Raw genomic sequence first — 13,700 nt, forward strand, 5'->3', positions numbered from 1 at the left:
TAGGAATGATTTTCCTTTACAATAATAGCACTACCACTTGCTGTATTATTGGGATGTAAGGCATGGTAGATTTTGTAGCGTTGCGTCGTGAATGTGTTTCGAATATGAGACACACATCAATATTTTCCATATCAAGGATTACCTGCGATTCATTTTGATGCTTAAGTAATCCATTTGCATTCCATGCCATTATTTTAAGCGATATATTCATTTATTTAGTGAAGCTAAAGCTTTTATAGTGCTATTTTTAATTTTTTTTCAGCCTTTAATCAAACGATAACACAAGTTTCTTATATTATTAGTATTCTATCTGACATTGTAAGTCATTAAGAAGACTCTGGATTTTTACTTGCTCGTCTCTCTCTTCAGTAGAACATCTGTAGAGTAAATGTTCCGTCTCCGTAGTGAGCTTTACACTCTAGTGATTCTTTGGAAAATCATTCTTTGGTCTCGAAGCCATTATTTTAAAACAATTCAATAACCAACTTCGCTTTAGTAAAGTTGATAGTACGTCATCAATAATTATTATTTTGCATTGTCAGTAACGGGGTCATATCGTGAAGGCCAGTGTTGTGATGCGTTTGCACTTTACACGGTGCATTTACCAACGCGTGATCGCGAGCAAAGCAGCTGATCTCAGCGAAAATTCAACCACCGCTCGAATCACGTGGAATGAGATAGGAAAATGGCCTTTTTATGTCGTTATTTTATGTTTCATCGGGAAGACGCACGCGTTCGACTGACATCATAGTTTCGAGATAGTAGAAGCATGTTCACCAGGCGGCGCCACTGGTAGGTAATAGGAAAGAAACAAAAACTGTAAGAAAATTAAACTAGGATATCATAAAAGTCCGTACAAGGAAGATAACCCCTTATAAGCTATCCTTGATGAAACAGTCTTGCACTTAATTATAAATTAACAATGAAAAGTAATTTAGTTATTTTTGGAGGCAATTTTGTTAAACTGTTTAACAAAAGGCGTCTAAAAGTCTTATTTATTCATGGATTCGTTGTTACTTACATGTATCAATCGATGCGATGGGCGAAATCGAAAAGCAAAATTTTAAAATAAAAACTTTTCTAATTGAAATCAAAATTTATGAACGACGCGGGACTCGAACCCGCAAACTCTTCGCCTCTTTCATTGAGCCAACCGTTCAAGTGACGTAACGTTGATAAATCTTGTATGTCTTGTTCACAACTAAAATTTTATGATGATGATCTCTGGCGTTCCGTGCCAGTGCTCTTACCAACTGAGCTAACCGTTCGAGTGACGTATAGTCATAAAATCTTGTATGCTTTGTTCAACTCTCATGTTGTGGCTTCATCTACAGGATCCACTTTACAGTTGATAACCTGCTCAAACCCAATATGTGCATATTATTAAGAAATTGACTTGAGATTCTCTTTCAAATCTAAACAATTTGTTTTTTAAAGTGATAACCCTCATTTCTGGAACTAATTACACAATTATATTTGAAAACAAAATTTATGAACGATGCGTTCGTGAGGGTGATCACAGAAGTGAGGGTTATCACTTTAAAAAATAATAAACTCTTAGCTGTATGATAATATTATTTCAAAAAAATTCTCATTCGTAAACAAAACTTTTCGATGACCTCCATTTCCTTCAGTAGTTGTTTCGATTTTACCACCCTATTCTTTTTTAAATTATCAGTTAAGAAATGACCAGTACGTCTTTTAAGGCTGCAAGTCCTAAGTCATCTTTTAAAATGCGCGACATGGTTCTAGGTGCTATCTTCATCTCCCGACATAAAATATTTTCCTTTCGGATAGGATTTCTTCGAATTCTTTCCCTTACTGCTTTGACCACCTTTTTCGTACGAACACTACGTTCTTTTTCTGTCACAAACAGAGGAGGTCTCATTGTACCTATAAATAGCCCGGTACACATACATATTAATAATACCAAGCGTATGGAGAGTTTTAAAAATTGCATTTGGCTCCATACCTTTATAACCCCTCTCCATATTACAACTTAAAATATTAAAAACTATAGTACCGCAACACATAAGAAAGAAATATAAAAATAACGAAATGGGTTTGTTTAAATTTTACAGAATTGTAAATTTCTACGATAAGATAAAAATCTCTGTTATAATGGAAGAAATCTCAAACATTAAAGCCAATTTTAATAAGACGGTCACGGCAACCACACCTCCGTAGTCTGTCCTTCCTAAACACATACATATTACCTAAATGTAAGAATGCATATGGTAGGCGGAAATGTGAGTATTTATTGCCAGACACACTAAATGGTTTGCCAGCAAACGTTTTAGAAAGTATTGAGAAAAAACCGGAAAAGGCAAAGTATTTATTAACCAAACAATTTTTACTGTAATTATGTATAATATAAGGCGTGTTAATATAATTAATATAAGAATTTAATATAATAATGTTAGTAATTCAGAGCGATCTCGTCCCCACGGGTAAACCTTACATGGTTTCTTGTGGGTCACTTTATATGTATTTTCTCTGTAATACTTTTAATTGTGAACAATAAAGAAAATAAAATTAAAATCGCAAAACATTATACAATGTACTAGCGCCAAAGTGACAAAATTAAATGAATATTTTTAATTGTAACAGTATTTATGGCCAGACTTAGTATATCATAATCGAAACAAATAAAATTACAAAGATTATGTAACTAAATTCTTACGTGCCTTATACTTATGACAGTGAACATGAACTACAACGTAATATGTTTTTAAATAACACACCGTAGCTAAAGATAACTAATATAATATTCAGTTCGACCTTTCACGCTGTGTAATTTAACAAAACCAAACTATTAAAGCTGAAATTGGATAACCGGTGTGACAAAATATGGCTTATGTAATAACTATTCAATTATTATTTGTTCAACGAAAGAGCAAGCGTTATTATTCCGTGTTCCGAGTTTGAATCTTGAGCGTAGCGAGTGATTCGATTATAGATTGTATTCACAGACTAGTAAAAAAAAATGGACTCCGTGTCACCTTACATAACAGTGTAGCAGCAAAACAAGCCGATTAACGTGTAAATACATAGCCCCACGCACATACTTACACTAATACAAGCCGACAGGCGGCCATTATGAGAATTGTCATCGTCTGTGACAGATCAGTTTGCGTCTCAATAAATTATTTTAAAAATGGCGTCGCGCGTTGTGAAAACGTGTAAAAACTACGGAACACAAAAAGTGTAAAGAAATTACATTTCACAGATAGAATAGTAGTAATCACACTTTTTTTGTTCATTTCATAATACAAATTAATTCGATGTTTGGAACACAAAACCCCCACAACGCGTGATAGTAACATCCAGTGTGACCGGAAAATAAACAGGGACATTACACGAAAAATTGGGTTATCCATATTTTAATGGTGTTCTAAGAAGATAATTCATTTTTTATATATATAAAATATATATACAAAATAAGGGTCGAGACGAGCAGGACGTTCAGCTGATGATAATTGATACGCCCTGCCCATTAAAATGCAGTGCCGCTCAGTATTCTTAAAATACCCAAAAAATAAAATGTCAAGCCTCATTTGCCCAGTAATTTATTTTAGTCTTTACCAACAATTTTTTACCAACTTTACCAACCAGCCCATGTTTGTGTACTTTATAAGGTGCGGTTCCGGCCACATAACGTAGTATTGTTCCCATCTTTGAGCAGAACTGCTCGAATTGTCGGGGATCCAGTACTCTGTGAAAATTTCCATTACTTGGCATTGTGGAGAGACGTGGCGTCTTAGAAGACACAAAATGACTGACTGATGGCAGACCGCATTTGTCACGGACATTTGTCTTTCTAGGAAGATGACGCTGTACCGAGAACTTTAGACCCGTTGTAAGTGTAACTATATGATATGTAATTACTTAGCAACCAAATCACTATAAATATAAGTAGGTAGTTAGGTAGTTGTTTGTTCTCTAAAAATCTACTTATTTGAATACCACGTCAGTGACAAAAAAAACGAATTTAAGAATGAATTTTATGTAGGTATTCTTAAAAATAAGAAACGTTAGTACGTCATTTTTATATCAGTTAAAACAAAGATACTGCAAACAAGACACGGGCACTGGAATCAAACCCGCAATCCTTACTTTCAAGGTGTAACTGTTTTTTTAATTTATTCATTTACTCATAATATGACGATATTTATTTTTATTTAAGAAAACAATCTGACTATCGGATATAAAAAAATCGGAGTTACAAGTAACGTGGCTATATAATACTATGACAAATAACGGGAAAGAATTTGTGTTATCTGGTATCCCCCGTAACTGCGCACATACTAGCGTAATGTTGCTTCACTTCATAATATCATGGCGCGGAGTCCTTCTTTTTTTATTCGTCTCTGATTGTATTATCTTGATTCTATTATAGAATCCTGAGCCTTGTGAGCGATTGAAAGGCACAATAATTAAAATACCATATAGCCACGATTTGGACAATTAATTAATTGGTTAAAATTTTTTGGCTCTTATGAAACAATACAATACAGAGATTTATGAGACCAGAGTTTGACGAGTTGGATTAAAATTGGCAAACAGTAATAAATAAATTATAAGTAATTACTTTACATGAATAGTGATTTTTTCATTATTATAACACTAGAAATAAGGGATCGCTGTAACTAATTCTAGTAGGCTTCATAAGATACATAATAGCTTTAAGGGTAAATGTATACACCTTTTATAATAAAGTCCCAGCCACTGTTCGGGCATTATCAATAAATAAATTTAAATGTTTTATAAAAAAATGGCTCTGTCGTAAATCCTATTACTCCACTGCTGAATATCTAAATGATCGGACAGCCTGGACTAGATTGTGATTATTTTATAGCGATAGAAATGACTGTACAATATTGTATATTTTTATTGAAAAGAGCTCAAAAAAAGAATGCTGGGAGAGTTTCTTGCGCCGCTTCTTCTCTCTCAGAGCGCCATTTGTTTCCGAAGCGGTAGTAGTATCTAGAAATTACATCAAAAAGAATTCTAAAGTAATAAATTTTGAGAAAATAAATGCCTTTTTATGCCTATTTATGTGTTATTATAAAAAAGTTGCTACTTTCTCAGCGGAAAGTGAATCGTGTTGTAAATAACTTAGTTATGAATTATATGCTAATGATTTAAAAAATTATCGCACAATAAATTGCCCTCACGATCAAACTAAGGTACAAAATGATCAATCGTGTGTCACTTTGGTGCGCGACAAACTATATGCAGCTTAACAAAAATAAATGCAATCATTTAAGAATATCAAGAACACATGTAAAGTTTAAAACCACATATATAGATGGCGTTATAATAAAAAATACTGGTGAAATTAAAGATCTAGGAGTAATAATAGACAATGAATTTAGTTTTAAAAGCCACATCGATAATATTGCACAAAAAAGTCATAAAATGCTTGGTTTTATTTTTCAAAAAAAAGAGATTTTAAATCAGCGGTGTTGCTAAAAATACTGTTTAATTCTTTAGTGAGACCTATTTTTGGATATAATTCTGTAATTTGGTGGCAATACTATAAAAAATACATAACTCGAATAGAATTAGTACAGAAAAAATTCGTGTCTAGACTTAGTTATATCGATAAAACTTACCATACTTATAATTAAAAAAAAAGGCCCAGTTGAGTTTTCTTTACAAGCTCATGAACAACCTAATAGACTGTCCAGATGTACTTCAGAATATTGGCATTTGTGTACCGTCATTCAATTGTCGAATAGGTACTTATTCCCCAATATTTATAAAATTTTATAGAAATTACTACGGATTAAACTCTCCCATCCAGCTCATATGTGAAAGATATAATAAAATATTTAATTTAGATTATACTATTGATATTTTTTCAAATTTGAATTTTTATAAAAACAGATGTCCTGGTCATTAAAAAGCTTAAATATAGATTAGTACGTAAGTAATGAATAGTAAATTATTACTTATATTTTTTTTAATTTGTTTTTAGCATTATTTTTAGTATTACTTAGTTTAGTAACGTTGTGCATACCTTTAATTTAAATATGTAAATAGTAACTCTCATTAATGTATATCTTATTCATATATGTTAAATTATGTATCTACTTGGTAAGCCTTAATAAATTAATCAATAAAGTTTTAAAAAATACATAAAACATACAAAAAAGGAATTGATGAAAGATGAGATTAGAATACTTTATTGGACATTTTTGTAAAACAAAATACTGAAAATAAATTACTAAAGATAAGGCAGTAAGGCCCCTGACTGTTCCCAAGAACGAATCAATAAAAATGTACTCTATGCTCCTGTCAAATTAAACATGAATGGAGGTGCATTCATAACTCGTTTTGATCAGTTTATTTTTACGAAAGCACCTAAGCAAACCTTTAATTTGTAATTCAAAGAACTATATATATATATTTATATTTCTATTATTTAATAAGTACTAAAAAGGGGCTTAATGGCTTAATTTGACGCTATAAAGCGTAATTTTAAAATATATTTGTAATAATTTCTACGCAAAAAAAACCGTTAAAATCATATCATTTTACGTTTCGAAATGCAACGCATAAGGTTCGAGTAAGAGAGACAGACTTATGCAACGACTATACAGCGTCATCTTTTTCTCACACCGCGAACCACAGATAAATTTCTTTCGTTTATTTTTCCATAAGCGATTCAATCGCTATTCAGTTATAAACACTTCATATACGAATCTTAGCGATTCAGTTTAGGTACCTAAACCGAACTGCATCGGAATTAAATCGCTATTTAAAAGTTGATGGTAGGCCTTCTAAGTTCCCTTCCCAGAGTTCGACGAGTAGAGATAGTGAAAGTATGATTTATATTACTTTTTACTATAAATACGTTATACCTATTTATAATATTTATGCGAAGTTCAAGATCTCAATGGAAGCTGACGCTTAAAATATAGGATGATTGAGTCTAATATATTCTAAGTGAAAGTGGTGTGATCCAAAGAAAACACATGAAAATAGGGATGCTGTTCACGTCACAAGGCGCAAGACTCTATATTTCTCACTACACCTAACAATTTGATTAAGTATCTATCTTTGGTAGGTTAGTCACAATATGGCATTTTGTGTCAATCATTTTTTATATAATAATAATATTGACACACTTTACACAAATTATTATATTTTTAGTTAATCTTACACAATTTATACATTCTCTTTTATTATAAAAATTATAATAATAATAAATATTTTTATCCAACTAATATTATAAGCGCGAAAGTTTGTCATACATCCATGTATGTTACTCTTTCACGCAATAACTACTGAATGGATAGAATACAGCTATAATTGATTAAGATATCGTGTGAATTATCCAAATATAACGATAAGTATTCACTCAGGTAAAAAATCTGCTATATGTAAGCCATTATCGCCAAAATAGTGATCAATAAAATACAATAAAAATTGATAATTTATTTTAATGCACACTTGATAGTTTTAAATTGGTTCTTATATCAAAATAAACATTTTTATCACTTCTGTTATTTAAATTAGATAAACTTACACGCATTAATTGGACAAATATTTATAAATGCTACGATAATGACCAACCTCAATAATCTCTTTTCAATACTTAGTACATTATTTTGATAAATCTCGTAGGGTTTAGGCTGCGTTTGCAATGTTAGCGTAAAAAAATTAATTATTTACGAAATCACATTAGAAACCTCAAAAATAACAGTATTTCTCCACTATTTAATGGATGTTATTAAACATATAAACCTTCCTCTTCAATCACTCTATCTATTAAAAAAACCGCATCAAAATCCGTCGCGTAGTCTTAAAGATTTAAGCATACATAGTGATATAGGGACAGAGAAAGCGACTTTGATATAAGTAATAATAAATTATAATCATTAATTAATTTTAATCTAAATTAACTTAAATATTAAAATTAGGGCAATGTACGGGAACATCAGCAATCATGTCAACCCATATTTAAAAAATCTAGGATTGTTACCTTTGCCGTCGATTTATATTTCCGAGATATGTTTGTAAAGAAATAAAGCATTGTCTAAATCGGCTAATGAACTAAATCCGCGGAACCGACGTGATCCATAAAGACTCGTTCGTTCACATGACGTTCCCAAAATTACTAAATATAATAAAAGTTGCGTATTGCGTTAATTGTATCACTGAGTAACATTGAAAATTTAAATTCTAGACATTTAATTATAATTTTAATAGTTTTGAGGAATTCATGGACAAGAAACTCTGTGATTATTAAGTTAAATATTTGTATGTCAGAAATAGTGCTAGTAGAACATATAAGCTCATTATAATAATATTTTAACACTATTGTTTACTATGTCTTTTGATAATAAATATATTATTATTATTATTAAAAATGATCAAAAGAGTATTTAATTTTAAGTTGCCTTATCTTTAAAGTAATTTCCAAAATACTAACATCATTCGTGTATGTAGAAAATATATGTTGTATAAAATATCATAGTTGAAAAAGGCATTGTCTTATGTATGACGCGAGTATATCTTAAGGCGAAGAGTAAGTACTTCTACCACGTGGGTCGTTTTTTATATGAAAATAAGGAACGAGACGAGCAGGACGTTCAGCTGTTGCTAATTGATACGTTCTGCCAATGCAAGGCCGCTCAGGATTCTTGAAAAACCCAAAAATTCAGAGCGGCAATACAATTGCGCTCGTCACCTTGAGGCATAAGATGTTAAGTGTCATTAGCTCAGTAATTTCACTAGCTACGGCGCCCTTCCGACCGAAACACGGTAATGCTTACATTACTGCTTCACGGCAGAAATAGGCGCCGTTGTGGTACCCATAATCTAAGCGGCATCCTGTGCAAAGGAGCCTCCCACTGGTGTTATTTCACAATTTAAATAGGCCAAAGCACGGCTACTAGATACGTGGTTTTATTAGTAATGTCTACGCCTATTTTATTATTTATTACAGTATGTTGGTACTATATTCCGATTCATAAAATGAAGAGCCTAAGCCAAGTGCGGTGTTTCAGGGTCGATACGACATGGACACCTCCAAAAAAAGCACGTACACCTTCTTCAAAGGCCGGCAGTGCTACTGTGATTCCTCTGGCAATGCAAGAGAATGTGGGCGGTGATCACTTAACACCATGTAAATAACGCTCATTTGTAATCCTTGTGTAAAAAAAAAACAAATAAATGGAAATATAAATCCCACAAATACTTCCCAAACCTGTGCATAAAACGACGGATTTTCGATGAACATTTCACGAATTTATAACACAATTCTTAATTCGGTAAAAATAAATTAAGTATTACACACTTACGTATAATATTATATTTTCCAACTGCACTTATAACCACTTCTGTACTATGACCTGACTGAACCGAACTATGTGTACTATAAAAATGTATTCGGTGTACTACAAAAAATTATTAATTATTTCACAACCATTATGGAAAACAATCAGTACCCTTAAAGAATTAAGGCTAATTAAATAAAATGGTTAATTAATAACTAAATTAATTAAATACCTTTTTAATTCTCCATATTTTAGGGCTAGTTAAATAAATTTTATTATAAATAAGTAAATTAAATATATACCTTTTCAATTCTCCATTTAGTAATGGTTGCTTTTCGCAATTCATTTGTACACTAACAACGACACTATCACACGACTTATTAATATTGATTTGAATTGTTTCTGACTAAGAACATTAGTGTTAATTCATAATCTATTTAGAAATGCAAAGGGCATAAAAATACACCCAGAAATTGATAGATTTAGTGTAAAATTGGGTATTTCGAATCAGTACTAATCGTCTTTGTAAAGTTTCTAAAAACCAAAAATCACAATCTTCTGTGCACTATATAGAATCGAAGTATTGATTGTAATTATTAGAAAATCAAAATTTTTATTGCAAAATCTTTAACACTGTCCACAGCTAGGTTTAAAATGTTGCTCAGCTTTTGGTAATAAATTTAACAACGCGTGTGACCGCTTATCAAATAAGCATTATGACCCGTTGATAACAGAGCAACACAGATTAATATATATTTATGAGTACAATCATCCTTGCATTTTTAGGTTAACCCTTAAAAGGTATCTGACATACATAGCTGGTATCGTGGGGCCCGTGCGGCCCCCATAGTATGTTTGATTCTAGCAAGTAAATCTCTAGTATGTATTTGAATAAATGGTCAGAAATAATAAAAAATAGGCTTGTTTTATATAATCAAATAATACTTAGTTAGCTCAGTCGGTTAGAGCACTGGCACGGAACTCCAGAGGTCATGGGTTCGAGTCGTCGTTCATAAAATTTTGTTTTTCTAATTTTATTTGTGCGAATAGTTTTTATTAATAAAAACTTCTTCCTGCAATACTAGAGGAGATTACAAAATACTATCAACATTTTGGTAATATTTATTTTCTACGTTACAAATATCAATGAAAATTATAGTTTGAAAAGTAAAATACAAAACTAGTTATTTTACTTTATCTACAATACGTAAACTTAAAAACAAATAACGTATTATAATCTCTAATCAAAGTTTCACAAAAATCAACATGACATAAATTACCTACTTCTAATAACACTTGCATACCTGGGTCCCAGTAAGTGATACAGTGCCGAAGTCATACCCGTCGCGAACAGCGATGTAATAAGAATACTTAAAATGGCGGTTGCTCACGATCCTTAGTTTATTAGAAAACAAAGAAAAACTCATGCGTTGGGGCCGTGCGGCCCCAACAATACCAGTTAAGGGTTAGATTAGCGACCCACACCGGCTCCGCACGGGTGGAATTTAGAAAGAAAAGAGGTTAAAATGTGAAGTTTTTTTTATGTTTTCAGCTGACTTCTTACACAGTTCGAAATAATTTGGCTTAGAAGTGATGCATTTCGCGGAGGGCTATGTATATATCAACTGTATAGTATATGTTTACGAATATACAAAATATAATCGTTTAATAACCATACGTTATTTCAATTACAGATATCAAAAATCTTATCGGAGTGTTATAAACCAAAATTTTGGATACCTCTCGTTTGATTTTTGAAAGGTTATTGATGTCATTTTACAGATTAGGTAACGTACTTTGGATTACAGTTTAAAGTTTTTTTACATCTGCAATAAACACGGAATAATGACTTTGTTGCACTTAACAATTAAATTATGTATAATGGATAGACCATATAAGACCAATGGATAACTTATACAAAGAATTGGGGAAGTTAGTAGTATTTTAATACGAGAACCAGATTACAATACTGTTTCTTTATAGCGACAATAAAGGCTCTCATACATTTGAATCCAATATTTATCTTTGGTTCACAGCGTAGATATGGTTGGGTAGATTAGTCTTAAAAAGAGTTAATCAAAAGGTTACCATTGGCGAAGGTGGTTTTATATGGATGCTTTATGTGGCACTGGTAAAACTTTTCTTTTAAACGTACTATTAGCTCAAATCTGGAAAGATAAAGAAGTTGCTATAGCAGCAGCTAACTCTGGAAGAGCTGCTACGCTACTTAGTCAGGAGCAAACCACACAGTCAGGTCATAAACTGCCATTGAATTTATCTAATGAGTAAATGCCAGTTTGTAACATTAGTAAAAGTAGTGAGAGCGGTAGAATGTTGCAGCAGTGGGTTGTTAGCAGTTGTTTGGGATGAAAGAACGATGTCTCAAAATAGATCAATCAGACCAGTAGATCTTATAATGATAAGTATCAAAAGTAACCAAGTTATCAACGAAGGGATGGTGGTACTCTTAGCTGGTGACTTTAGACAGACCCTGCCAGTTAGTACCTACTAGGCGCGCACCGGTAGTTGAACTAAACGCCTGTTTGAAAGCGTTTGTATTATGGGTACACGTAAAAAAGTTTTGTGTGACTACAAAAATACAGGTTCAACTAGAGAATATTTGGCAATGAGGACTAGGTATATGCGGCTACTCTTCCTAAGATCGGAGAAGATTATATTATACAAATAAATATTAACGGCATTTTTTCAATTAAACGCGAATTCTGTCAAGTTGTCGAAACCACAGATTAACAAATAAATATGGCGATAAATACAATCGAGAATATTTGTATGAAAGGGCGACGACAATTAATGAAACCGTAGGCCAAATAAACGACCAAATAATATAAGACGTGGAAGGGTGTGTTGTCGAGTACCTCTCAGTAGAAAATGTTACTGACATTGAGTAAGTGACATCGTATCCTATAGAGTTTCTCAACTCTTAATAATCAGGAGTGCCTTCCCGTAAGTTGAGGCTGAAATTGGGTATTGCAGTCCTGTTGATTCAAAACAAGGGTATACATACCTTTACGGTACACTGCTATTATAAAAGCTAGATTTGTGACTGGAATGGCAAAAGGAGGAAATGTCTTAATTCCAAGTATTCCAATAATTTCGACCAATTCGCCATCTCAGTTAAGGCGCTATAGTCCTAAAAAGTAACATTTTTGAAAATTTACTTAAAATACTTCTACAAATACTTCGGTTCCAATTTTTGGATATTTTTATCTTCATTTCTTTATCAAAATTATTGCAGTTTCGAAAACACGTTTACGGGAAAAAATCTCGATAGATTTATTTTATGAAAAATAGGCTTTTGTTGTTAATATTATCATAAAATTATGATGGCTATAAACACAAAACTTATTTTGTTGTTGTTTTTTTGTTAAACAATAAACAATCAACAAAGGCTAAGAAACCCGCTTAAACGTTACAGGAGTACATTAAGAATATTTTTTTTTACTTTACGTTATGTGCGTGTTCACGATTATCAAACCCCCAAAATCTTTATTTTTAAGCAAAGGATGGAAAAACAAAATACTTAGTTTTTAAAATATATGAACTTGTATATAAATATTATTTATTTAATCAAAACAAATCTTATAACTATATTTACAATACTACGACTACATAAAATTAAAACTATCATTACGTGGAAGCGTACCAAGAATACTGGCAGCATTACCCCGTTGGATAGCAAGGCTGATCCGTTGACCGAAATAGCTGCCAGCGCTTGGGTTTCCAGTAGCCTTATTGAGGCGCGAAGATAGTATTTTGAACATTCTCCGCGCCTCTGGGCCCCACGGGCCAAGTGTCTCGACACCAAACGGCACAAAGATGTATGACTCACTGAGACCAACATATTTGCGACGCTTGCTGTCTTCGGCAGTCGAAGCAGCAGCCCCAGCACCAACTGACGTAACATGGACATGAGAAGGAGCCAGAGTGTCGACGCAAGTAGCGTCCCACACCAGCGCCCTTCCCCGTGCCCAAGCCACCAGCGTCATTCCATCAGGACGCTTGCCATCGCGGCGGGTAATACCATTTGGTAATACCATATTTAAAATATATTAAAATAAACTTTAAATTGCTTACTAAACACAGCAGTTTATATGTGTATTATTTGCAAAGTATTCTAAAAATAAATCTGCCCAAAATAACTTCTCCACGCAGACCAGGTGCGAGTAAAAGCTAGTAACTGTAAAAAAAGGGCTTTCATTTAAAAAAATTATTCATAGCCAAAAATACAAGGGGACACCCGGATTTGAACCGGGGACCTATCGATCTGCAGTCGATCTGCCACTGAGCTATATCCCCGATGTGTCTTAGCTCAAATGTACCGATTGCTTTATGAGTGAGTATATTTTATAGGTTTCATTGTCACTACACAAAGAATCTTAACAAAATTAC

The 13,700-nt window shown here is 32.6% G+C and overlaps 1 protein-coding gene across 1 annotated transcript in view; it reads right to left on the reverse strand.

Moving 5' to 3' along the window:
- Positions 1 to 9,651, reverse strand: part of LOC126967639 (facilitated trehalose transporter Tret1-like) — a 37,623-nt gene extending 27,972 nt beyond the window's left edge. Inside the window, exon 1 of the mRNA XM_050812205.1 lies at positions 9,593 to 9,651. Coding sequence (XP_050668162.1) covers positions 9,593 to 9,636 — 44 coding nt within the window. The 5' untranslated portion in view covers positions 9,637 to 9,651. The remainder of the gene's footprint in view (positions 1 to 9,592) is intronic.
- Positions 9,652 to 13,700: the final 4,049 nt, after the last annotated feature.

This window comes from Leptidea sinapis, chromosome 13 (assembly GCF_905404315.1).
Source record: "Leptidea sinapis chromosome 13, ilLepSina1.1, whole genome shotgun sequence".
Lineage (NCBI taxonomy): Eukaryota > Metazoa > Arthropoda > Insecta > Lepidoptera > Pieridae > Leptidea > Leptidea sinapis.